The sequence below is a fragment of the Lepidochelys kempii genome, chromosome 7, assembly GCF_965140285.1.
Source record: "Lepidochelys kempii isolate rLepKem1 chromosome 7, rLepKem1.hap1, whole genome shotgun sequence".
In the NCBI taxonomy this organism is placed as follows: domain Eukaryota; kingdom Metazoa; phylum Chordata; order Testudines; family Cheloniidae; genus Lepidochelys; species Lepidochelys kempii.
This window is the reverse complement of record NC_136386.1, coordinates 95,759,340-95,783,955: the sequence shown is the minus strand read 5'-3', so window position 1 is coordinate 95,783,955 and position 24,616 is coordinate 95,759,340. Positions and strand designations below refer to the sequence as shown.

Genomic DNA, 24,616 nt, shown 5'->3' with positions numbered 1-24,616 from the left:
GGGCTGTCAATCTAGCAATTTGGGTATATAATTCTATAGGGGCATAGAATTCTAGATGGTCAGTTAAATACTGTTTGGGTATATCAGGTACAAAAAGAAGAAGAAAAGGATTACATAATCTCCATTGCTCAAAGGACTATTTCCTGACTGCAAAATTGTAAGGAGTTTTCTTGAGTATCTCAAGTGATTTTTTCCCCCACCCCTACCGTACCCCAACATCTGCTTTTTCTTTCCCCATGGGATTTTATAGTTTATTAAGTGATTTAGTTTGATCCAAAAAGATACGATCTCTGCTCTTCTGATTTTTTTTTTCCATATAACTTGCTGGAGTACAATATAAATGAAGCAAGGTTTAAAGTAATTTTGAGTGTGTCCCTTTTAATTTTACTTGGAAAATTAGTGCATATTAGTGTTGCTGCTGATTGTACTACCTGCATAACTGGTAGATTTACCCAAACACCTTCTAACTTGCATTTTCTTTATAATCTATGTGGTAACGTTTATCGTGAGTTAGAAAAGAATATGGGAGGAAGAAGTTAATTTTGTGAGGAATCTTTACAGAGAGTGATACTTTGGTGTCCTCATGTGCCAGCAGTGCCCTTCTGCCATGTACATTGGCCAAACCAGACAGTCTCTAAGCAAAAGAATAAATGGACACAAATCTGACATCAGGAATCATAACATTCAGAAACCAGTAGGAGAACACTTCACTTCAATCTCTCTGGTCACTCAATAACAGACCTCAAAGTGGCAATTCTTCAACAAAAAACTTCAAAAACAGACTCCAGCGTGAAGCTGCAGAACTGGAATTAATTTGCAAACTAGGTACCATCAGATTAGGCCTCAATAAAGACTGGGAGTGGTTGGGTCATTACAAAATTTACACTTAATTTCCCCAATACTAATTTCTCCCTACTGTTACTCACACCTTCTTGTCAACTGTCTGTAACGGGCCACTCTCTTACCACTTCAAAAGTTATGTCTCCTCCCTTGGTATCCTGCTGTTAATTGATTTATCTCGTTAGACTGACCTAACACTTGGTAAGGCAACCCACATCCTTTCATGTATTTATACCTGCTCCTGTATTTTTTACTTCATACATCTGATGAAGTGGGTTCTAGCCCACGAAAGCTTATGCCCAAATAAATGTGTTAGTCTCTACGGTGCCCCAAGGAGTCCTTGGGTTTTTTTGGTGTCTAAGACATTCTTATTTTAACTCTGTTATACTCCATGTATATTGTGAAAAGTATAACAAACATAATGTACTGAGTGTAGGTACAGTTGAAAGTTGAGCAAATGCATCGGGAATAAACATGAGGATCTGTGCATTATATTATTACTTATATTAATTACAAGTAGCTTCAAAAGTATATGGACAGCAATGAGCTGGATTCTGATCTTGCTCTGTTGACTCAGTGGAGTTATGTGGATGTCCAGCTGGTGCAAATTAGATAGGAATTGGGAACTATTGTGTGTCTGGGCCATGTTTACACTACCAACTTTGCTTGATGGAAGTTACATTGGCGTAAAGTTTGTATATTACTTGTGCACATGCATGCTTGGTGGCTTGCGTCGGCGCTTTGTGTAATTACCAAGCGCACTTGTGCCAGTCCAGAGTGCAGTGTCCCATGGGCAGGTATCCCAATGTGCCAGGCGCCGCCCTCTGTCACAATTAATTTTGCAATGTTTACAGTGTAGAAATGAGCTGTGCAGGGAATTCTGGGAGCTCAGTGTCAAGTTCCCATCAAGCAACTTTCTCTATCCGATGGTGCCATCCCTATCCCATAATTTTCACACCTTTTTAAAAATCTGCAAACCACATGGCTTTTCCACACTAACTTTGTAGTGTACACTAGATCTAAGGGTATAAGCAGGGGTAAGATAATGAATTACAGATAATAGAAACACTCAGTATATTATAATGAAAGTCCTGTATAATATCTAGTCAATTTGTAAATAATTTTTTAAAAATTAAACTCAATGTGGACTTTTCCAAATAAGAAATAATGTAATGTGATGTGTTGTGATAGACACAGGGTCAAATTCAGTTCTAGTGTATGTTCTATTAACTTCTTGTACTGTATAAATACCCTTTGAATGCACTGCAAAAGAAAAATCCATTTTCTACGTAATGAATATATATTTTAAGACAATATATCCTGTCAGATAATACATACGTACGGAAGATCTCTAATATGTTTTTAAAGGCACAGAATCTTAGATTAATTATTAAAAAGACTCTATTTGAATCTTTGATGTCTTGCAACTTTTTCTATTTTTTAAAAGTTTTGTTATTAATACACAACAGGATATTGGATTAAAGCCTCAAGCAGCTTTCAGTCTAGTGCTTTTTCCCCTTAATGCCATGCTGTAGTGTGCCAGCAGAATGATTGATTGTTGCTGTTGCATTGACTTTCTGTAAAGCCTGGCATCTTTCAACGGTTGCAAAATAAGGACCTAAAAAGTTGGCTCTAAATAGAAAATTATTAATTTAAATCTTTAAAATTTGCTACAGTATAGAGAGGGCTCTTTCCTAAAATGCTGACTTTCCATGTACTCCCTGAGAAACATCAATGTCAGAAAATTAATTAACACCAATGTCAGAAAACCGTTAGAGTCCTTGTAGATAAAGTTTCTGAAATTGCTACAGAGTTTTAGTTTTATATATGTAAAATATTAAATTAGACTTCCTCTGTTTCTTTTTACATTTTTTGTGAGTTATATTCATATTCTGGAGAGTGTAATATTTAGCTCTGAATCAGTCAATAGCAAATCTGTAAAGCTATCCACCACTTACATCTCCCATCCTTTACCTTTTATTAACAGACAGGAGACAGATAAAATAACAAAAGCAATTGTGCAATAATGTAGCACAATTTTAATTTCAGTATCAGCTACTGACAAGGCAGCCAGTCTTTCCCTGTTGTGGTCAGTGTGGATTTTGCTGTTAATTTAAAATCCAGAGGTTTGTGCCCTGTTTTTTAACAGTCTGCCCTGTTAGGAGCAGGATTGGGGTTAAATTCTTCATTTTAATTCTATCTGTAGCATAGGCACCAATTTCTCCTGGCACTGGTAGGTGCTCAACACCGCCCGGATGTGCGCCGACTCCACCCCTGCCCCTCCCCCATTCCAACCCCTTCCCCAAAGTCCCCACCCCGACTCCTCCCCTTCCCTGCCCCATTGGACTCCTTCCCCAAATCTCTGCCCCAGCCCCTACTCTTCCCCGCCTCCTCCCCTGAGGACACCGCGTTCCTGCTCCTCCGCCCTCCCTCCCACAGCTTGTTACACCGTGAAACAGCCGTTTTGCCACAGCAAGCACTAGGAGGAGTAGCGGGGATGCAGCATGCTCAGGGGAGGAGGCACAGGTTAGTGCAGGGGGGAGCTTGGCTGCTGGTGGGTGCAAAACACCCACCAATTTTTCCCCTGGTGCTCCAGCCCCGGAGCACCCACGGACTCGGCGCCTATGATCTGTAGTATCATTTTATTTCAGCACAGCAAAAAACTATTTGTATCATCTGAAAACTTTAGGGCCAGATCCTTTGATTTAAACGTTGGTGTAAATTACACATGTTGGGCACGTGTTTTGTTTAGGCAAAAGGTGTAAGTGGGGGAAATGTAGTGCAATTTAGCATTAAGCATGTGTGCAAAATGGGTGTAAGTTACTAGTGATGAGCTAAAATGCTGGAAGTGTGGTGTTCCCTTCCCATCCCCTGTGGGGACTTGCCTCAGCCCCGCTGCATGCCCCGAACATTCCTATGTGCCCCTGAGAGGAGTGCGCCTTACAATTTTGAGAACCATTGTGTTACCATGAGTTAACTATTTATGCTAAATAATCTGTTCCACCTTGTATTGTGCTGCAACACTTTTTGAATCCCTTTCCTAGACCTGAAGAAGAGCTCTGTGTAGTTTGAAAGCTTGTCTTTTTCATCAACAGAAGTTGATCCAATAAAAGATATTACCTTGCCCACCTTGTCTCTCTAGAAATCTAAATACTAAGATGAGTGAACTTGTGTGTCTAGTATTAAATGAGGATATTGATATAATAGGCATCACACAAACTTGGTGGATGATTGATAATGGGACACTGTAATACCAGGATACAAAATATATGGGAATGACAGAGTAGGTCATGCTGGTCGGGGAGTGGCACTATATGTGAAAGAAAACCTAGAGTGAAATATAGTAAAAATCTTAAATGAATCAAACTGTACCATAGACTCTCCATGGATAGAAATGTGATGCTTGAATAATAAGAGTATAGCAGTAGGAATATACTACTGAGTAGTTGACCAGGATGGTGATTGTGAAAGTCTCAAGGAGATGAGAGGCAACAGAAATAGAAAACCCAGTGATGATGGGGAATTTCAGCTGTCCCCCTATTGACTGGGTAGGTGTCCCCTCAGGATGGGATTCAGAGAGGAAATTTCTAGACACTATTAATTACTGCCTCTTGGAGCAGTTAGTCCTGGAACCCACAAGGGGAGAGGCAATTCTTGATTTACTCCTAAATGAAGCACAGGATCTGGTCCAAGAGGTGTGAGTATGGCTGAACCACTCAGTAACAGCAAACCTAATGTAATTAAATTTAACATCCTGGTGAGGGGGAAATATCAAAGAAACCCACTACAGTAGCATTTAATTTGAAAAGGAGAACTAGACAAAAGTGAAGACACTTGTTAAAGGGAAACTAAAAGGAATAATGTCATGAGTGAAATGTCTGCGAGCTGCATTGAAACTGTCTTAAAAACACCATAATATTTGCTCAAACTGAATCTGTATCCCAAATTTAAAAAGAAATCAGTAAGAGGACCAAAAAAATGCCACTATGACTAAACAGAGTAAAAGAGGTGGTTAGAGGTACAAACAGGGTCTGAATGAGCTCTCCCTTGATATCTAGTGATGAGCTGTGGGAAAAGACTTCAAGCGCAGACTATATTTGCATAAAACAACCTACTGTGCCTCGGTGCACAGCAGAGGGACCTGCTCTGTCAGAATGATCAATTTGACCGGTATTAGTTTACCAACCACTCTAGTATTTGAATGCAGGAGTAATGGAATGTTGTTATTCTTATTGTACAAGTAAAAGGCTGCGGAACTGATTAAGGGGGTCACCCTCAACTGAACCTCACTTGCTAAGCGGGGTAGGGATGCCAAATGCTGGAGGGAGGGAGAGTAGGGACAGGTGTTTGTAACTGGTGGTGAGGGCTCTGCCTAAAGATTCCTAGGCCTTGGCTAGACTTACAGATGTACAGCACTGGAGTTAAACCCGCCTTCGTACAGCTGTGTAGGGAAAACGTTGCAGTCTGTCCACACTGACAGATGACAGCGCACTGTCATGGCCGCAGCTGCATTGGGAGTGGCGCATTATGGGCAGCTATCCCAGCATTCAAGTGGCTGCAACGTGCTTTTCAAATGGGGGGGTGGGTGGAGTATGACAGGGAGCGTGGGGGGAGAGAGAATGGGTTTTGGGGGGCTGAGAGTATGTCAGCAAGCTGTCTTGTAAGTACAGACCCCCCCCTCCTGTGAGAGGCCTCTCTCACTCACTGAAAGCAAACGGCAGCTGTTTCTTTTTTTCCTCATAGATGAGATAAGCAGCTGCTCACCGAAACGGACCCCAACCCCCCTCCCGCACCTCATCTCTCTTCAAGCAAACGTTAGCTGTCCGGTGCTCCAAACGGAGCCCCCCTGCCTGCCTCTCGCTCATTCAAAGCAAACAGTAGCTGTGTATGTCTTTTTTATAAGCAGCCCCTGAAACAGAGCTTTGAAATGACACTTCCACATCCGGAATTCACAACAAAACAAGAGAGGACGCTTCAGTTAAAAGGAGTATGGGGAGTTCCCGGAGGTCAATCAGTGTGTAATAACGTTACTCCCCGTTTACGCTGGAGCGTCAGCCAATGCACAACAGCTGTTAATCCTCTCGGGGAGATGGAGTACCAGGAGCGCTCCAGCCAGGGAGTTAAAGTGCTCTACGTGCCTTGCCAGTGTGGACGGAGAGTAAGGTAGAGCTCTCTGGGGGGCTTTATTGTGGTATAATGGTGCAAGTGTAGCCAATGCCCTAGAAGCCATTTGGCTCTCTCCTTCTCCACTGTTTAAAGATAGAGCTGATTAGACTCAATTGAGAGTCTTTGTTCTGCTAAGTAATCACTAGAGCTGAAATCACTGATAACCAGGTCTAGCTGCTGTATGTGGGACAGTGCTGCAGTGAAAGAGGCTGCCCACTACCAGCTGAAATCACTGATAACCAGGTCTAGCTGCTGTATGTGGGACAGTGCTGCAGTGAAAGAGGCTGCCCACTACCAGCTGATATCACTGATAACCAGGTCTAGCTGCTGTATGTGGGACAGTGCTGCAGTGAAAGAGGCTGCCCACTACCAGCTGATATCACTGATAACCAGGTCTAGCTGCTGTATGTGGGACAGTGCTGCAGTGAAAGAGGCTGCCCACTACCAGCTGAAATCACTGAGAGCTGGTGTGGGTGATGGAACCTCAGAATGTGACGTCTGAGTGAATGGAGGCGCAGCAGCACCAGAGTGAATGGCACCAGGCGCAGTGGCACCAAAGTGAACAGTGGCGACTGTGAGTCAGATGCAGAGGCGACAGCAGAGCTCAATGACTCACTTCCCTCCAACCCCTGCTTCTCTCCGCTCCCCCCCTCCCCCGCAGGGTGGTGAACTCACCTCTGAACTCTGGACCTTCGCTGACCAAGTCCAGCAACTGTGAGTGGGGTGCAGTGGAGGGAAAATGCAATGGCAGGTTGAAGGAATATTTATTGGACTTTGATACTGCAAAGTGAGAAACTGAGGCAAAGGACATTGCCCAGCATACTCTGGGGTGGGCGTTTGCCTATAGTAACATGCTTTTGAATCATGGTGGTGGTGTTTTCCCAAATAAATGCCATGTTCCTTTTTCCTTTTTATTAAGTTTTCTTTTGTTATACACAGACTCATTGCTTGCGAGTGGGGAAGTATTGTCTGTTAGAGGTGCCATGCGGTGATGGTTTAAATTTTCCCAGATTACTGGGTACGGGCTTTGTACTGTTCAGAGGAACCCCTAGATATTGAATCTGGTCCTTGTTGCTGCTGACTCCACCCGGCAGAAGAGTTACGGAAGGGAAAAAGACATTCTTTGAAAACTGGAAGTCAAATCCTTATGAGGAAAATAGAAAGGAGCATAAACATGGGCAAGTCAAGTGTAAAAGTATATGTAGGCAGGCCAAAAAAGAATCTGAAGAGGAACTAGCAAAAGACTCAAACTAATAGCAAAAATTTTACACACAAACGAATTGCTGCCAAACAGTTGGGCCACTGGATGTCAAGACGCTAAAGAGCACTCAAGGAGGACAAGGCCACTGCAAATGAAGTCTGTGCATCGGTCTTCTCTGCAGAAGATAAGTGGAAGATTCCTCCACCTGAGCCATTCTTTTCAGGAGACAAATCTGAATAACTGTCCCAGAGTGAGGTGACAATAGAAGAGATTTTTGAACAAATTGATAGATTAAACAGTAATAAGTCACCAGGACCAAATGGTATTCACCCAAGAGTTCTGAAGGAACTCAAATATAAAATTGCAGAACTACTAACTGTTGGTTACCTATCACTTAATCAGCCTCTAGTGTAATGCCATTTTTTTAAAGGCTCCAGAGGTGATCCTGGCAGTTACAGGCTGATAAACCTAACCACATTGCTTGAAACTAGTAACAAACAGAATTATCAGACACATAAATGAACATGATATGGTGGGGAAGAGTCAACACTGCTTTTCTGAAGGGAAATCACGCCTGGCCAATCTATTAGAGTTCTTTGGGGGAGTCAACAAGTATGTGGATAACTATATCCAGTTGATATAGTGTACTTGAACTTTCAAAAAACCTTTGGCAGGGTCCCACACCAGTGGATCTTGAGCAAAGTACGGAATCATGGTATGTGAGGGAAGGTTATCTCATGGATCAGTAACTGGTTAAAGGAAGCAAAGGATAGGAATAAATGGCCAGTTTTCACAATGGAGAGAAGCAAATAGCAGGGTCCCCCAAGTTTTTGTAGTTGGGCCAGTGCTATTCAACATATTCAGAAATTATCTGGGAAAGGTTATGAAGAATGAGGTAGTAAAATTAATTGATGATACAGAATTACTCAAGACAGCTAAGTCCAAAGCTGACTGAAGTGCTACAACGGGATCTCACAAAACAGCATGAACGGGCAACAAAATGGGAGATGAAATTCAGTGTTGATAAATGCAAAGTAATGCACATTAGAAAACATAGTCTTCTTCGAGTGATTGCTCATATGTATTCCACAATAGGTGTGCGTGCTCTCCACGTGTACCAGTGCCAGAAGTTTTTCCCCTAGCAGTACCCATAGTTGGGGAACACCCCCTGCCTGGTGCAGTATAAGGGGAGATGCGCGCTCCCCCCCACCCTCAGTTCCTTCTTGCCACCAGTGAAGTTGCGTCGGAACTGCTCTGCTCCAGCTTTGCTGTAGCTCGTCCCCAGAATTGTTCATTCATTCAGTGTTAGTACCTGTAGTTTACTTAGTCAGTGAACCTGGGCCAGGGCATGCCCCTTGCCCCAGGGTTTAAGTCGTGTGGCTCTTGTAGGCGTTCTATGCCAAGAAGTGACCCGCACGCAGACTGTGTGCGCTGTTTGGGAGAAACCCATATCAGCAAAAGGTACAAGATTTGCAAGTCATTTAAGCCTCGGACCAAAAGAGAAAGGGACGTTAGGCTCCGGGCCAACCTGATGGAGTCGGCGCTGACCCCGACTCTGGCATGCTGCTCTGAACAGGTACCCGGCACTGCGGGGTCAGTACACAGCGACCCTCCGGTGCCATCGACCAGTCGGCACTGCTCCCCGTCCATGAGGGCCAGGAAGACTCCCTCTTCGCAGCGGCACCGTGGGAAGTCTGGGACAGAGGCTAGGCCCATGTCGGGCAGTCCTCGATCCCCACTGGGTCCCAGGTCTCTGACTCACATTGAGCAGAGTAGCCCCAGCCCCTTCAGAACAGGCCCCTCTGGATGTCCAGATGCCATCCACGCCTGAAGCCCTCCAGGCAGCCCAGAATGTTATGTCCCTGCCGGTGCCCAGAGCACTGGCAATGTCGGCTCCACGCTCCAGAGGCAAGCCGCTGTTGGAATCTCCGCAGTTGCCTCAGCCCAGTACCGATCTCGGTCAAGGGAATGTTGCCAACGCCATTCACCGCCCAGTGACTGCTCGGGGCAGAGTCCATGTGGATCGCCCTCAATGCCAACGAGACTGTCTGGCTGGGTTCCGGCCAGCCGGAACTCTTGGCACCACTCGTCCTCAAGGAGCAAATATCAACGGGACCACGGCAGGCATCACCAACGGTCCTCGTCTCGGAAAGGGTACCGCAGTCAGTCACGGCATGGTCATTGATCGCCGGCGTCTCACTGTCGTGGGTCCGCCCATCGAGGCCGTTCGCAGAGCAGCTGTTACCATCAGTACCGGTCCTCCATGTTGAGATTGCCATCCCTTGGTCCTCTTAGATCCTGGCACCACCGCTCCTCCCGGTCCAGAGACAGCAGCAGATCTTACACCAGCACAGTCTCCATTCGTAGCCATCCTTCGCTGGGCCGGGCCGGCCAACCCAAACAGCCGGCCCCGCCGGTGCCACAGCAGGTGCAGCGGCACAAAGCATCATGGCCGGCCCAATGTTACCAGTGGGCACCGTGGCCTCAGGCACAGTCCCCGGTGGGAGCTCGCTCGGTGGCCGGAGCTTCAGAAGCACCGTCTGCCTCCCATTCCAGACTCCTGAGAAAGGAGTCAGTGGGACGTACGTCCTCGGCACTGTGCCCGGAGTCCAACCAGGTGGTGGACCCTCCAGTGCTGGCCGACACCCAGAGCACTGCACCGGCCTCCTCGCCCTGCCCAGAGGAGGCGATTGTGGCCCCGCCCCCCTCTGCCCAGCAGGAGGACTTAGGGCCCACCAAGAACTCTTAAGGAGGGTGGCAGCAAGCCTCCACCTCCAAGCAGAGGAGATGGAGGAGCCCTCAGACTCCCTGTTTAACATGTTGTCCCCATTGGCACCTGGTAGGGTGGCCTTGCCTCTCTGAAGTGGTGGCTAAGATTTCAAATACCCTGTGGCAAACACCGGCCTCGTTGGTCCCCATCTCTAAAAAGGCAGAACGCAAGTAGTTTGTACCCAATAAAGGGCATGAGTACCTGTATACCACCTGGCACCCAACTCCCTGCTGGTTGAGTCGGTCAATTACAGGGAATGGCAGGGTCAGCCAACCCCGAGCCCAAAGAACAAAGACTCTCGGAGACTGGACTCTTTCGGAAGGAAAATTTATTAGTCTTCGAGTTTCCAGTTATGAATGGCAAACCATCAGGCTCTTGTGGGCTGGTACGAATTCAATCTGTGGGGCTCCCTGCCAAGTTTGAGGATTCCCTCCAGGAGTGCTATAGGAAGGAGTTCAAGGCGCTAGTGGAGGAAGGAGCGGCAGCCGCTAGGGTGTTCCTGCAGGCAGCCTCAGATGCTGCAGACACGGCCGCACGATCAATGGCTTCTGTGGTGTCCATGAGATGGACATCATGGCTCCTGCTCTCTGGGCTGTCCAGCAAGGTGCAGTCTTCCATGCAGGATCTCACGTTCAATGGGAAGGCTCTGTTTGCAGAGGAAACAGATACAAGGCTGCATGAAATGAAAGTCTCCCACACGACCCCTCCCACGAAGCTCTGCTCAAGTAGGAGGTGGGGTGTCTCCTAGGACTAGGAACGTTAGAGGCAGTGCCCAAGGAGTTCATTGGCAAGGGGTATTACTCCCATTATTTCCTTATCCCGAAGGCCAAAGTGGGGCTCAGGCCCATCCTGGACCTGCGAGGTCTGAACCAGTACATGGTGAAACTCAAGTTCTGCATGGTCTCCCTGGCCTCCATCATCCCTTCCCTGGATCCCGGGGACTGGTATGCTGCCCTCGATCTACAGGACGCATACTTCCACATCCACATATTCGAGAGGCACAGGCGCTTCCTCCATTTCGTGGTGGGACAGAGTCACTACCAATTCATAGTCCTCCCGTTTGGTCTGTCCACTGCTCACAGGGTGTTTACAAAATGCATGTTGGTGGTAGCAGCCTACCTCAGACAGCAGGGGGTTCAGATATTACCCTATCTGGACAATTGGCTTGTCAAGGGCACCTCCCGGTCGCAGGTGAGGGATCACGTGGCACTCCTCCTGTCCACCTGCACCGCCTTGGGCCTGCTGGTAAACAACATCAAGTCCACGTTAGTCCCAGTCCCACACATAGAGTTTATTGGGGTGCTCCTGGACGCAGTGTCAGCCAGGGCCTCTCTCCCATCAGACAGATTTGAGACCCTGAAAGGTCTCATCAACTCCGTCACAAGGTTCTCAGTGACAACAACCAGGGTTTGCCTGCAACTCTTTGGTCACATGTTAGTGTACATGTATGTGGTCTGTCACGCCAGACTCAGGATGAGGTCCCTCCAGCTCTGGTTGGCCTCAAAGTTCTCCCAGGCCACGAACAGGATGAAGAAGGTCCTCGCTGTGCCGGACTCTGTGATCACCTCCCTATGGTGGTGGTCCACCCCAAACAACATGCTCCAAGGGGTCCCGTTCAGGGACAGGGATGTTGGAGCTGGTGTCCGATGCGTTGGACCTAGGTTGGGGGGCCCAGGTGGGGAACTTTCAGACCCAAGGCCTGTGGTCAGCTCAAGATCTGACCCTACATATAAATGTCAAGGAGCTCAGGGCGGTGCGGCTGGCGTGCCTGGACTTCCGCTCGCACCTGGAGGGCAAGGTAGTCAGGGTCCTCACGGACAACATGGCCTCCATGTTCTATATCAACAGGCAAGGTGGGGCCCCATCCTCTGCCCTCTGCCTATGAAGCCCTCAGGCTGTGGGACTTCTGTATAGCCCACGACATCCACCTGAAACCCTTCCACCTACTGGGTGCCCGGAACAAGAGGGCGGATCGCTTGAGCAGGGATTTTTTCTCACAACACAAGTGGTCCCTCCACCCAGAAGGGGTCCACCGGCTCTTCCGAAGGTGGGGAACGCCCCAGGTGGACCTATTCGTGACTCGGCAGAACTGGCGATGCCCCTGGTTCTGCTCCAGGGAGGCCTGGGGAGGGGCGCTATCTCCAATGCCTTTCTCCTGTCCTGGTCAGGCCAGCTTCTTTACACCTTTCCCCCATTCCCTCTAATCAGCAGGGTCCTGGAGAAGATAAAGACAGACAGGGCCCGGGTCCTCCTGATTGCCCCGGCATGGCCCAGGCAGCATTGGTACAGGACCCTCATGGGCCTGGCGGTAGCTCCACCATGGCCATTGCCGCTCCGCCCGGACCTGCTCTCTCGGGAGCAGGGCCGCCTCCTCCATCCCAACCTAGCGGCGCTTCACCTCACAGTGTGGCTGCTCAGTGGTTAGGCAGAGAGGAAAGGATGTGCTCGGAACGGGTTCAGCGCGTCCTCCTCGAAAGTAGACGGCCCTCCACTCACCGTGCTTATTTGGTGAAGTGGTTCCAGTTCTCTAGGTGGGTGGTGGACCAGGGTGTCTCCCCGGTGGCCGCCCCAATCCAGCTTATCCTTGATGATCTCCTCCACCTGAGGGCCCAGGGCCTGGCACCCTTGTCAGTCAAGGCACACCTGGTAGCCATATCGGCCTTCCATCCACCAGTGCAAGGGCACACGGTATTTTCCCATGCTATGACTGGCCAGTCCCTTAAGGGTTTGGACCATCTTTTTCCGTATTCTAGACCCCCGCAGCGGGACCTAAACCTGGTGTTAGCTCATCTCACGGGGCCCCCATTTGAACCACTGGCCATGTGCTCCTGGTCTCTCCTCTCGTGGAAGGTGGCCTTCCTGGTTGCAATCACGTCAGCCAGGCAAGTCTTGGAGCTCAGGGCCCTGAGCTCTGAGCCACCATACATGGTCTTTCATAAGAACAAGGTCCAGCTCCGCCCACACCCCGCATTCCTCCCAAAGGTGGTCTCCGCCTACCACATGGGTCAGGACATTTTTCTACCTGTCCTCTGCCCCAAGCCTCATGCATCTAGTGAGGAGCGCCGTCTCCACATGCTCAATGTGCAGTGGGCTCTGTCTTTTTACCTCGAGCAGACCAAGCCGTTCAGAAAATGCTCGCAACTGTTCGTCACCTCGGCTGAGCGCGCAGGGGGCCAGCCGATTTCCACTTAGCGGCTTTCCAATCGGGTCACTTCGTACATCCGGTCCTGCTATGAGCTGGCAGGTGTCCCCACGCCACCCATTGCGAGGGCACACTCGACTCAGATGCAGGCCTCTTCGGCTGCTTTCGTGGCCCACGTCCCCATCCAGGACAATTGTAGGGCTGCCACGTGGTCTTTGGTTCACACGTTCACCTCGCACTATGTGATCATCCCCCAAACCAGGGATGAAGCCGGGTTCGGCAGGGCTGTCCTCCGTCCTGGGAACTTGTGAACTCCTACCCACCTCCAACAGATATAGCTTGGAATCACCTATTGTGGAATACACATGAGCAATCACTCAAAGAAGAAAAGACACTTACCTTTTCCGTAACTGGTGTTCTTCGAGGTGTGTTGCTCATGTCTATTCCACATCCCGCCCTCCTTCCCCTCTGTCAGAGTTGTCTGGCAAGAAGGAACTGAGGGTTGGGGGGAGCGCGCAGCTCCCCTTATACTGTGCCAGGCAGGCGCCACTCCAGTGGTTGCGGGGGGCACTCCCCCCCACGGGCACTGCTAGGGAAAAAACTTTCGTCACCAGTGCACGTGGCGAGCACGCAAACCTATTGTGGAATAGACATGAGCAACACATCTCGAAGAACACCAGTTATGGAAAAGGTAACTCTCTTTTCCCAGCTATACTTACAAAATAATGGGGTATGAATTAGCTGTTACTGCTCAAGAAAGAGATCTTGGAATCCTCATGGATAGTTCTCTGAAAACATCTGCTCAAGGTGCAACAGCGGTCAAAAAAGTTAATGTTATGAACCATTAGGAAAAGGCTAGATTAGACAAAATATCATAATACCACTTTATAAATCTGTGGTATGCCCACCCCTTGAATAGTGAATGCAGTTTTGGTTGCCCCCTCTCAAAAAAGATTCATTAAAATTAGAAAAGGTACAGAGAAGGACAACAAAAATGTTTTGGGGTCTGAAACAGCTTCCATATGAGGAGAGATTAAAAGGATTGGGACTGTTCATCTTGGAAAAGAGACTGCTAAAGGGGGATGTGATAGAGGTCTATAAAATCATGAATGATGTGGATAAAATGAATAAGGAAGTGTTATTTATCCCTTCAAATACAACAAGAATCAAGGGTTACCCAATGTAATTAATAGGCAGCAGGTTTAAAATAAACATAAGGAAGTCAACCTGTGGAACTCGTTGCCTGGGGATCTTTTGAAGGCCAAAAGCATAACCAGGTTCAAAAAAGAATTAGATAACCCCCATGATCTGGGTATCCGTAGCCTCTGACTGCCAGGGGCTGGGATTGGAGAACAGGGGCTGGGTCACTTGGTAAGTGCCCTGTTCTTTTCATTTCCTTTGAAGCTTCTGGCACTGGCCACTGTTGGAAGACAGGATATTGGGCTAGTTGGACCATTAGTCTGTCCCAGTATAGCTGTTCTAAAAAGGTCCTGATGAAAAATAGGTGTAAACATGGTTTCTCCATGCAAGAACTGAACAGGTTCTTTATCTCAATTTTTACTTATATACTAGACCCGATGGATAAAATGTTAGTGTCAGCTAAAATAGTGGCAGTGTCATTATCTGTTGTTCACCTGCTTCATTTGAACTGATTGCTATTTATCCTTGTATTTATTCAAGATCAGAAGTCTTCTTAATTTATCCAATAGTTTCCAAACATCAAAAGTGAATTTTTCTTTTTCTGACAGTGATTGTGTACTGGTCATCAACTTTCTTTCACTTAGGCACTTGCATTTTTTTATTTAATCAGGTAATTTTCAAATTCATAAATTAGCTAGAGACTTATTTTCCCATTTGTCCATCACTCTGAATCTGATGAATATGTAGTTATAAATCTTTAGCTAAGTGCACAGTGATTTAGTTGTGTGACTCTTATTAATGCTAATGAGCTAAACCTTTGTACACCTGTCAAAAACATACCCTTAGTGGTAGGATTTTTTGCTCAAACTCAACTTCTAGTAAATCTTTCCCATTAAAAGTGAATCTGTTTACCAATCACTTGTTTGGTATATTAGCTGTGAATGATGTGTTTGCTGATCCTGCTTGCTCTGCTCATGGGAGTTCTGTCTAATGCTTTCAGTGAACTTGTCACATTTAAAATGCTTTCTACTTCATATAACTGGGTCACCAATGATTAGCTTTGGACCCAAGTGCAAAAGCTGCCACTTTGAAAAACTGTGGCACACTTCATACTTTAACATCCTTATTTCCTAATGAATGTCTCAGCAGATCTCCTTTTGTGATTCTCTTTGGTTTGGAAGTTTTAATTTTATGTATCTGATAGTAATTACTGTTTTTCTTTCTGCTATGAATTACTTTTCTCTAGTCTACTAATTGCACTTGTACTGTTCCTGTTTTGATCATTAAATGTAAAAATGTGCTCTGACTTTAATGTTCTTGTACTTTTCTTATTCGCAAAAAGAAAAGGAGTACTTGTGGCACCTTAGAGACTAACCAATTTATTTGAGCATAAGCTTTCGCTCAGCTCACGAAAGCTTATGCTCAAATAAATTGGTTAGTCTCTAAGGTGCCACAAGTACTCGTTTTCTTTTTGCGGATACAGACTAAAACGGAAGTTACTCTGAAACTTTTCTTATTCTGTGGCTTGTTTAGCTGTACCATGCTGCTTTGGGGAAGGGTACTCTCTAACCACAGCATATATAACATATTTTTGAAGTGTCATGCCACATTTTTAATTTCTTATATGGCCCATAACTGTGATATATGAATATCTTATGGAAAAATCCTGTGGTATTTAATAGGAAATGGTCACTTTTCTATAGGTGTGTTTGGACTCTATTGCACTCTGTTGGTTTAATCCTTATAAAATTCTATAAGACTTTCCCATAAGCATTCTTGACAGACCACTTCTTTTTCAAACAGTCACCTTAATGGGCCAGGCCACCCATTCAGTCTTCCCTCTTGGTCTGTAACTCATCTTGGGATGATACCTCTCTTCTTCTTTGGTACTGTTGCCTCATTTGCCTTCATTTTTATGGTGGGTAAGGTTGAAGGTCAGACTTCACCTTGAGGAGCAGGTATTTGAATGTATGCATACACCACGAAATTAGATTCCCTTCACGATCCAAGTAATGGTCAATAGAATATAGCCACATTAAGCATCTTTCACACAAATAGCATGTAAAAAAATAATTGTAAATAAGAAATGCTGCACTCATCATATTCTAACATAATAAAAAGTAAATGTTAAGAATCTGAAGAGCTTCTCCTATCACCTTACTTAATCCACCTCTGTGAGAGGCAGTAGCTATGTCTATGGGAAAAACCCTTCCATCAACAAAGCTCTGTCTACACTGGGGGTACGTCGGTATAATTTGGTCACTCAGGGATGTGGATTTTTCAGACCCCTGTGTGACGTAGTTATACCAATGCAAGTTTACAGTGTAGACCTGGCCTTAATAGCAGACTTTTTTTTTTTAATTTGCAGAGTGCAAAGCCCAACAAAATCTATATAACTCTTCAGGGATTTCAGTTAACTTGTATGTATTTTAAATAATGGCTAATAAAGCCCCGGATTCCACTACTTTTCCTCTTACTGCTTTGAAGTTCTTCTCAAATACTAGAAAAGGATCATTGTACACAATGAAAGATAGTAGGATTGCCAAAGAGTCCTTTTTTTTTTTTTTAAGAAACATGAACGTATTTATACTTGGATGTATAAAAATTAAATACCACCTTTTTTTTTCCATTCACAAGACTGTTCTAGATAGTATGGAAAATGTATCATGTTCTTCATCATCTTATTCTAAAGTGCTTGCTAGTGTTTCATTGCCCCCTGGTAGCATGAAGAATTTTGGATATCCTTGTAGCTATGCCCTCACAATGTAAGTACAGTTTCAGTAGTTTGATCCCTCTAAGTCAAACTAACATTCTCTTCCTGAAGCATATAATGCCCTATTAGGGGAGGTCAAGTGGTTAATAGTGCAGTCCTCTGGGGCGCATCTTGGCTTCAAAACCTTTTTGCTTCTGATTTTGAATGGCTTCTGAATTATGTGCTTAAATTCAAATGCATCGTCTCAAGAACAGCAGGATTAATGCACTTGCAACTTAGTGTCATTATCAGTAATATGAAAAATAATAGCTTGAAGGGGTCTCTTGCTTCAAGAAGAACTAGTAAGATTAAAGTAAGGACCATATTATTTTGTCCATCCGGCACTTTTGTTGAATTAAACTATAGTTTTGATTTTTTTTCACCCAAGAAGAATACAAGTTATTATATTCTTAGAAATGCTGTATTTTACTTATATGTTGTTTTTATTCAGTATTTAATTTATGTACTTACCATAGCATTTCCTCTAATTATACCATTTTTGAAATGTAAGGCAGTGTCTCAAAGAAAAACCCACAGTGTCTTAATTATTTTAGGTTTAACAAGTTATAGTATTTCCTATTCACCTTTTTAAAAGTAAACTCTCTCTCTCTCTCTCTCTCTCTGAAAAAAGTGCTTCTTTCAATTGTGCTCTTTAACATCACTTCATAGGAGAATTCAAAGCTATCATGTTTTATTAGTAATCTGAGATAGTCCTACTGGTATAATAGGTGAATGTGGTGTTTTTCCAGGAGCCCCCTTTAATGTCTCTGTTCGGTCTTTATCAGTCTAGGACTCTTAATACCCTTGCTGTAATTTGGGCCTGATCCAAAGCCCAGTGAATCCCAAGGAAAGATTTCCACTGACTTCAGAAGGGTTTGGATCCAGGCCTGTATTATGGTGAAGTCAGTGAGTGTCTTTCCATTACTTAACTGGGATTGGATTGGGTGTTATCTGAGCAGTTTGCATGCTTTTTGTTTTAAATTTGTAAATACATGGGTCCCACTTCTTGGTTGGCAAAGCTGAGGTGTGGTGGAGAGCCTGTGGGTGGTGCCACTTTTGCACTTTGCCCAATCTTGCTACCATTTGGCTTAACTTGGAGGAGCCTTACAGATGCTTTATGACAGCTGGTAATCATCCAAAAAGAGCCATTATACCAGCAAGGGAATAGCTGGAGCACAGCAGTGATTGAGGTATGTTCCCTTCTCTCTGACATGCTCATTACATGGAGCAGGGTGGAAGTTGGAGTGGTGAGTGTCTTAGAGACAGCTACCCTGCTCAGGAAGGAATCGCTGTGTAGCCAGTTACTCTGGCTTTAAAGGTCTGGCCCATGTTCCTAATTACTGGGAACATTTTACATAAAACGTATAGGAAAAAAAGCCATAGTGAAATTAACCACTTGCCCATAGAAATGAAGATCATAAATATATCTAGCATGGGGGTGGGCAAACTTTTGGCCTGAGGGCCACATCTGGGTATGGAAGTTGTATGGTGGGCCATGAATGCTCACAAAATTGGGGATTGGGGTGCAGGAGGGGGTGAGGGCTCTGGCTGGGGGTGCGGGCTCTTTTTTGCGGTGGGGCCAGAACTGAGGAGTCCAGGGTGCGGAAGAGGGCTCCAGGCTGGGGCAGGTGGTTGGGGTGCAGGCTCCAGCTGGGGGTGCAGGCTCTGGGGGTCAGGAGGGTACTCCAGGCTAGGACCAAGAGGTTTGGACGGTGGGACAGGAATAAGGGCGGGGTAGGGGGTTGGGGCACAGGAGGGGATCAGGGGTGCTGGCTCCAGGTGGTGCTTACCTCAAGCAGCTCCTGGAAGCAGCGGCATGTCCCACCTCCAGCTCCTACGCAGAGGCACTGCCCCATCCGCAGGCACCGCCCCTGCGGCTCCCATTTGTCACGGTTGCTGGCCAATGGGAGCTGTGGGGGGTGGCGTGGGGAGTGCCCTGACTGCCCCTCCACGTAGAAGCTACAAGGGGGACATGCTGCTGCTACTGGGAGCCGCAACATGCACGGAGTGGGGCAAGCCCCAGACCCTGCTCCCCAGCAGGAGCTTGAGGGCCAGAATAAAACATCTGAAGGGCCGGATGCAGCCCCCGAGCCGTAGTTTGCCCACCCCTGATCTAGCATTACAGCTTTTGGATAGTTTTGCTCAGGTTGAGCTATAAATCTTGTTCCATTGACCTTCACGGAATTGTGGTAGACTATGGGTGTTCACAATATACCAGTGCATAAGAAATTAATTTAAAGGATAGCATGTTTATTGTTTGTACACGAGGAAGAATGCAACATCACAAATCATTAGGCAAAAAAATGTGCAGAAGTAGAAACCCTGCACACCTCTCTGTAAATACCACTGGGGTGCAGCATCTGACCACGGTAAAATCTTATATACTGATTTTAAGTGAACCACAAATTGAACTTTAGTGTCAGATCAAAAACACCTGGGGACTTTTCAGTGGTATTACGTAAGTCCACTATTTTAAAGAATTTACATGATATATATAGGTTAATAGATGGAATGATATCTTTGTTTTAAAAATATTCTAAACAGCTTGAACAAAACTTACACCTGCCATAAATGGATTCATCTTCCACTGATTTTTAATGAGCATTATTTCTACATATTCTAAGGCTGAATGCAGCCATCTAATTTTTTTTTATTCTTCTTAATATTCTTTTATTTACTATTTGTATTGCTTTAGTCAGGGACTAAGACCCCTGTACAAACAGAGTGCTGTTTAAAACAATAAAACAGTCCCTGCTCCAAAAAACTTACAATCTAAGTAGGCGGCAAGAGACAACAAATGGATACAGACAGACCAGAGAGTGCAAGTAAACAATGAGACCGTATTGGTCAGCATGATAAGCAGTGGTCTTTGTTGTTTATGAATATTGAGTTTTAATTTTACATCAGCCCTATTTGTACAAAAGTACAAAAGAGGCTTGGTGTAACATTCTCTTCTAGCAAAGATATGTATTACTGTTTTTCTTGGTGAATTTCCTGTTCCTATCTGTTGGATGTTCTTGCTTTTGTGTTATGTGAACCAACCTTTTTATTTAATATAATCAAACTTTAATATAATCAAAATTTAATATAATCAAAAATTTATTTAATAAATCAAATCAAGTTGCAGTGGGGGAGGTTTAGATTGGATATTAGGAAAAACTTTTTCACTAAGAGGGTGGTGAAACACTGGAATGCGTTACCTAGGGAGGTGGTAGAATCTCCTTCCTTAGAGGTTTTTAAGGTCAGGCTTGACAAAGCCCTGGCTGGGATGATTTAACTGGGAATTGGTCCTGCTTCGAGCAGGGGATTGGACTAGATGACCTTCTGGGGTCCCTTCCAACCCTGATATTCTATTCTATGATTCTATGAAACTGCTTATCAGAACTGCCTAGTAGTATAATTTAACATTCAAATAAGAATGTTTTCCTTTTTTGATAGGAACTTGAACAAATACTAATGATTGAGACAAAAAATTATAGGAAAACTATAAAATTCTACCAGAAGCTGTTGCAGAAAGAGAGAAGAAACAAAGGTAAAATTACAACTGGTATGCTAATACAGGGATTTGCCTTAAGTCATTTTATGAGAGTATCACAACTGCATCAAAATGTGCTTTTGTGCTAAATGTATTTTACATCTTAAGGTTCTGAGGTTAAAAGTATGTTGCCCAAATTGAGGGGACAGCTACAAGAAATGAAATCCAAGGTGCAATTTCTTGAATTGGTGAAGAAGTATCTACAGGCAAGTCAACATTGAATTCACTTGATTTTTATTTGTTTGTTATACAGGTAGCAATAAATGTAACTGGATGCCCAAGTCAGTATATGAAATTTAAAAAGTTTTAAATAAAAGTCATAATTTCATAAAGAACTTTGAAGAATGTTTGACTGAAATTCAAGTAACTGTTAACTAGTCTTATTAAAAAGAATGACTTTAAATGTGATTGTGGCTTTAAGTTGAAATGACTTAATTTCCTCCAATTTTTCATTTTAATCATTTTTCAATTATTTCCTTTTGCATTGCTTTGACTCTTCTTCACACAGATCATGTATGCAGAGCAGTGGGGAATAGAATCATATGCACTTCCTGTAGTAGTTAACATTACAAGAACTGACATGTTGGACGTCAGCCCTCTGGATGAATTGTCATTGCTCATTTTCTGTAATATGAAGAAGCACCAATATAATAATCAAAACAGGTCCAGGATTCTACAAGCTGGGACACCACTTGGGTTAATGGCATATCTATACTCCCAGTAAGTGGTATTCTATAAGTCCCTAATTTACAGGGCAGAAAAAACATAACAATTCAGTTTAAAAATACAGAATTCATACAAATCTAGCTTCCATAAATAATGTTTGTCAGCATTATATAACTGCTCCTTTGCTTGTGTTAATGGTATGCAGAAATAGTATTTAATTGCTGTCATCAGCATCCAAATGGCAAAAAAGGAAGCCAGATAATAATGGGACTTGTTGTAGGCCTGAGACCTGATCCAGTCCCTCCCCACCATATTAAACCAGCCTTGGGTGATTAGATGGGGGCAACATGATTCCTCCCCTCACACTCTTCCCTGGCACTCTGTTCAGGTTCTTGAACTAGGCGCTAGATTTGGGTCTGAGGCCTAGTATGCACCTAAAAATTAGATCAACCAAGCTATATGACTCAGGGCTGTGAAAAATTTGCATCCTGTATGCCTTAGTTAGGTCGACCTGACCCCCACTGTAGATGCAGCTAGATTGAATAGCTGCTACATCTTCAGAGGTGGATTAATTACATTGACAGAAATACCTCCTCCACTGATGTAAGAAGCATCTATGCTACAGCAGGATAACTGTGCCACTTTCACTGCTGTAATGTTTGAACAGATGGACTGTCATGATGGTATGCAAACTCATGTCTTGGCCGCTGAAAACTATCAGAGGCATCATAGTCTAATGGATATGGCACTAGATTGGGACTTGAGAAACTTGGGTTTCATTCTCAGTTCTATCAATGACTTGTTTAGGACTCCTTTTCCACATCTGTAAAATGAGGATAATAATGCAGATCTCCTTTTGTGAAGTGCTTTTGCTATTTATTGGTGAAAAATGCTACATAAGAGGTAGGAACTATCACCATCTTCCTCTCCAGCACTGGATGAAGTTATTAATCAGTATGAATATCAATATAGTTGTGCGTTTCATCAGCTTCTCTCACAGAGTTTACTCCTGGGGGAATTCTGCCCCACTGCGGAATGCAGAATTTTTCAGAATTTTCCACTGAATGCATCCGATGAAGTGAGCTATAGCTCACAAAAGCTTATGCTCAAATAAATTTGTTATTATCTAAGGTGCCACAAGTACTCCTTTTCTTTTTTCAGAATTCCCTGTTTTCCTGCAGAATTCCCGGCTTCCACTAGGGCCGCTGGATTCCGCAGAGCCCAGCTCACAGTCACTGGCTGGGCTGGAGGCTGCATGCTTTTTGATCCTCATTCTCCCAGGGAAGGGCATAGGAGACCCAGCCAGCTCTGGCAAAGGATGAGGAAGGGCAGAGCTGCACCATACCATGTCTCCCAGTAGGACAGTAAAGAAGTTGTGGGGAGTAAAGGTTCTGGAGGTGCTGGTGTCTAGGCTGGGGGCTACCTTGTGGCTGGGCTCTGTGGGATGTGGGAGCTGGTGTCTTGGCTGGAGGCTGCTGCGTGTCGAGCTCTGTGGGGAGCGGGGGCTGGTGTCTGGGCTGGGCTCTGGGGGGACGGTGTCGGGGATGAGGGCTGCCCTGTGATTGGGCTCTGTGTGGGGGGCAGGGGGTTGGTCCAGGGGTGGCCTCGGGGCTGGGTTCTGTGGATAGTGGGGCGCTGGTGTCTGGGCTAGCGGCTGCCCTGTGGCTTGGCTCTGTGTGGAGGAGGGGGCTGGTGTCTGGGCTGGCGGCTGCCCAAGGCTGGACTGGGGTGGTGGGGGCTGGTGTCTGGGCTGGGGATGGCCTTGTGGCTGGTCTCTGGGGTGTGGAGGGTTGATGTTTGGGCCAGGGTCTGCCCCCGTGGCTGGGCTCTGGAGGGAAGAGGGTGTGAGTGTCTGGGCCAGGGGGTGCAGCTCGGCTCTGGAGGGATGGGAGTGCAGGTGTCTGGGCTCTGGGAGACAACCTCTCTCACAACCCCCTCCAATACCCCCCAAACTGAAACTAGGTTGTTATAGGTCTTTCTTTAACGCTACTCCTGGAGGAATCTTTTTTACTGTTGTCTGTATTGACATACTTGTTGACAGGTATTTTGAAATAAATTACCAAAATAATTGAAACTGGAGTGATTATATTGTGTTGTATTGACAAATAAAATATGCAGAATTTTAAAATATTTTGCACAGAATTTTTAATTTTTTTAGTGAAGAATTCTACCAGGAGTAAAAGTTTTAGCTGATCTCAGTAGCATTATCCAGCATATTGTTTCTAGTGTTTGTTTCTAACCATGGCACATGTAATATTTTAACGATAAAGGAACTAAAGTTTTTAATAAAGAAATATGATGTTCAGGAATTGAAGTTACTGGTTCTTAACAAATAAAAATATGAAGAATAAGAATATTTCAGTTGTAACTAGATCACTTTCCAGAAGAATAGTTCCATATCAAACTGTTGTTTTGATAGAAGTGAAATGTTCCACAGGAAATTAAAATGTTGACGAGCCCCATGCAGAACTCCAGTGGAAACCAATCTGGTTTCTTACCAGCTCCCCTGCCTGCCTCTCTATCATCCTGACTGCACCAGACAAAAAAGATCAGTACTTTGAACAAGAAAATAAGATCTCTCAAGCAGTACTAATTACAATAGCAGCTGTTTTTAATCATTCTAAAACCACAGAATATAGCATATAAAAAATTAAATAAAAAAATAGGAATGTGGAAATTTTTCTAATTTTGAGAAGTCAAACAGTTTAATGTTTAGAATTCCCATTTCATGGGAAATTCCAAATTTTCTTTTTTTATTCCAAAATGGAACTTGTTTTTTAACTTCAGAATTTTCTGTGGAAAGGGAATTCAGACTTTCAACCTGCTCTGCTTGTAACTTTTTTGTTGCTATGCTTTAATACAAGAATAACTATATTATTGTTTGTCTGAAGTTTTTTCTTGTATCACACAGAAATGCATTTTTAGAAGGTTATCTACAACAGTTCCTCTACACATTTCGTTATTTCTGCACACAAGAAGAATTGTTGAAGTTTCTTCTTGATAGAATCAGCAGCACTTTATCCAGGTACAGTAACTTTCTGTGAACAAAACTGTCAAAGTACTAGAGACTTTTCTCCCCACTGTGAAAGAAGTATTTCTAAAAAGAAGCACCTAATTGAGTTGAATTTAGTTTCTTTTTTTAAAAAAAAGATTTTCTTGTGAGTAAAGGAATGTCTGCACTACAAGCGCTGCAGAGGCACAGCAACTATGCTTCTGTAGTGTACACAGTTTCTGCATCGACAGAAGGGGTTTTCCCATCACTATAGTAAATCCACCCCTTCCAGAGATGGTAGCTAAGTTGATGGAAAAAATCTTCCATCAACCAAGTTGCGTCTGCAGTGGGGGTTAGTTCAACCTAACTACATTGCACAGGGCACAACATTTTTCACAGCTTTGAGTGAGGT

General features: G+C 44.7%; 1 protein-coding gene across 1 annotated transcript in view; it reads left to right on the top strand.

Moving 5' to 3' along the window:
- KNDC1 (kinase non-catalytic C-lobe domain containing 1) overlaps nt 1-24,616 on the top strand; it is a 128,718-nt gene that overhangs the window by 86,998 nt on the left and 17,104 nt on the right. Inside the window, exons 18-21 of the mRNA XM_073353950.2 lie at nt 20,450-20,543; nt 20,655-20,752; nt 21,055-21,266; nt 24,124-24,237. Coding sequence (XP_073210051.2) covers nt 20,450-20,543; nt 20,655-20,752; nt 21,055-21,266; nt 24,124-24,237 — 518 coding nt within the window. The remainder of the gene's footprint in view (nt 1-20,449; nt 20,544-20,654; nt 20,753-21,054; nt 21,267-24,123; nt 24,238-24,616) is intronic.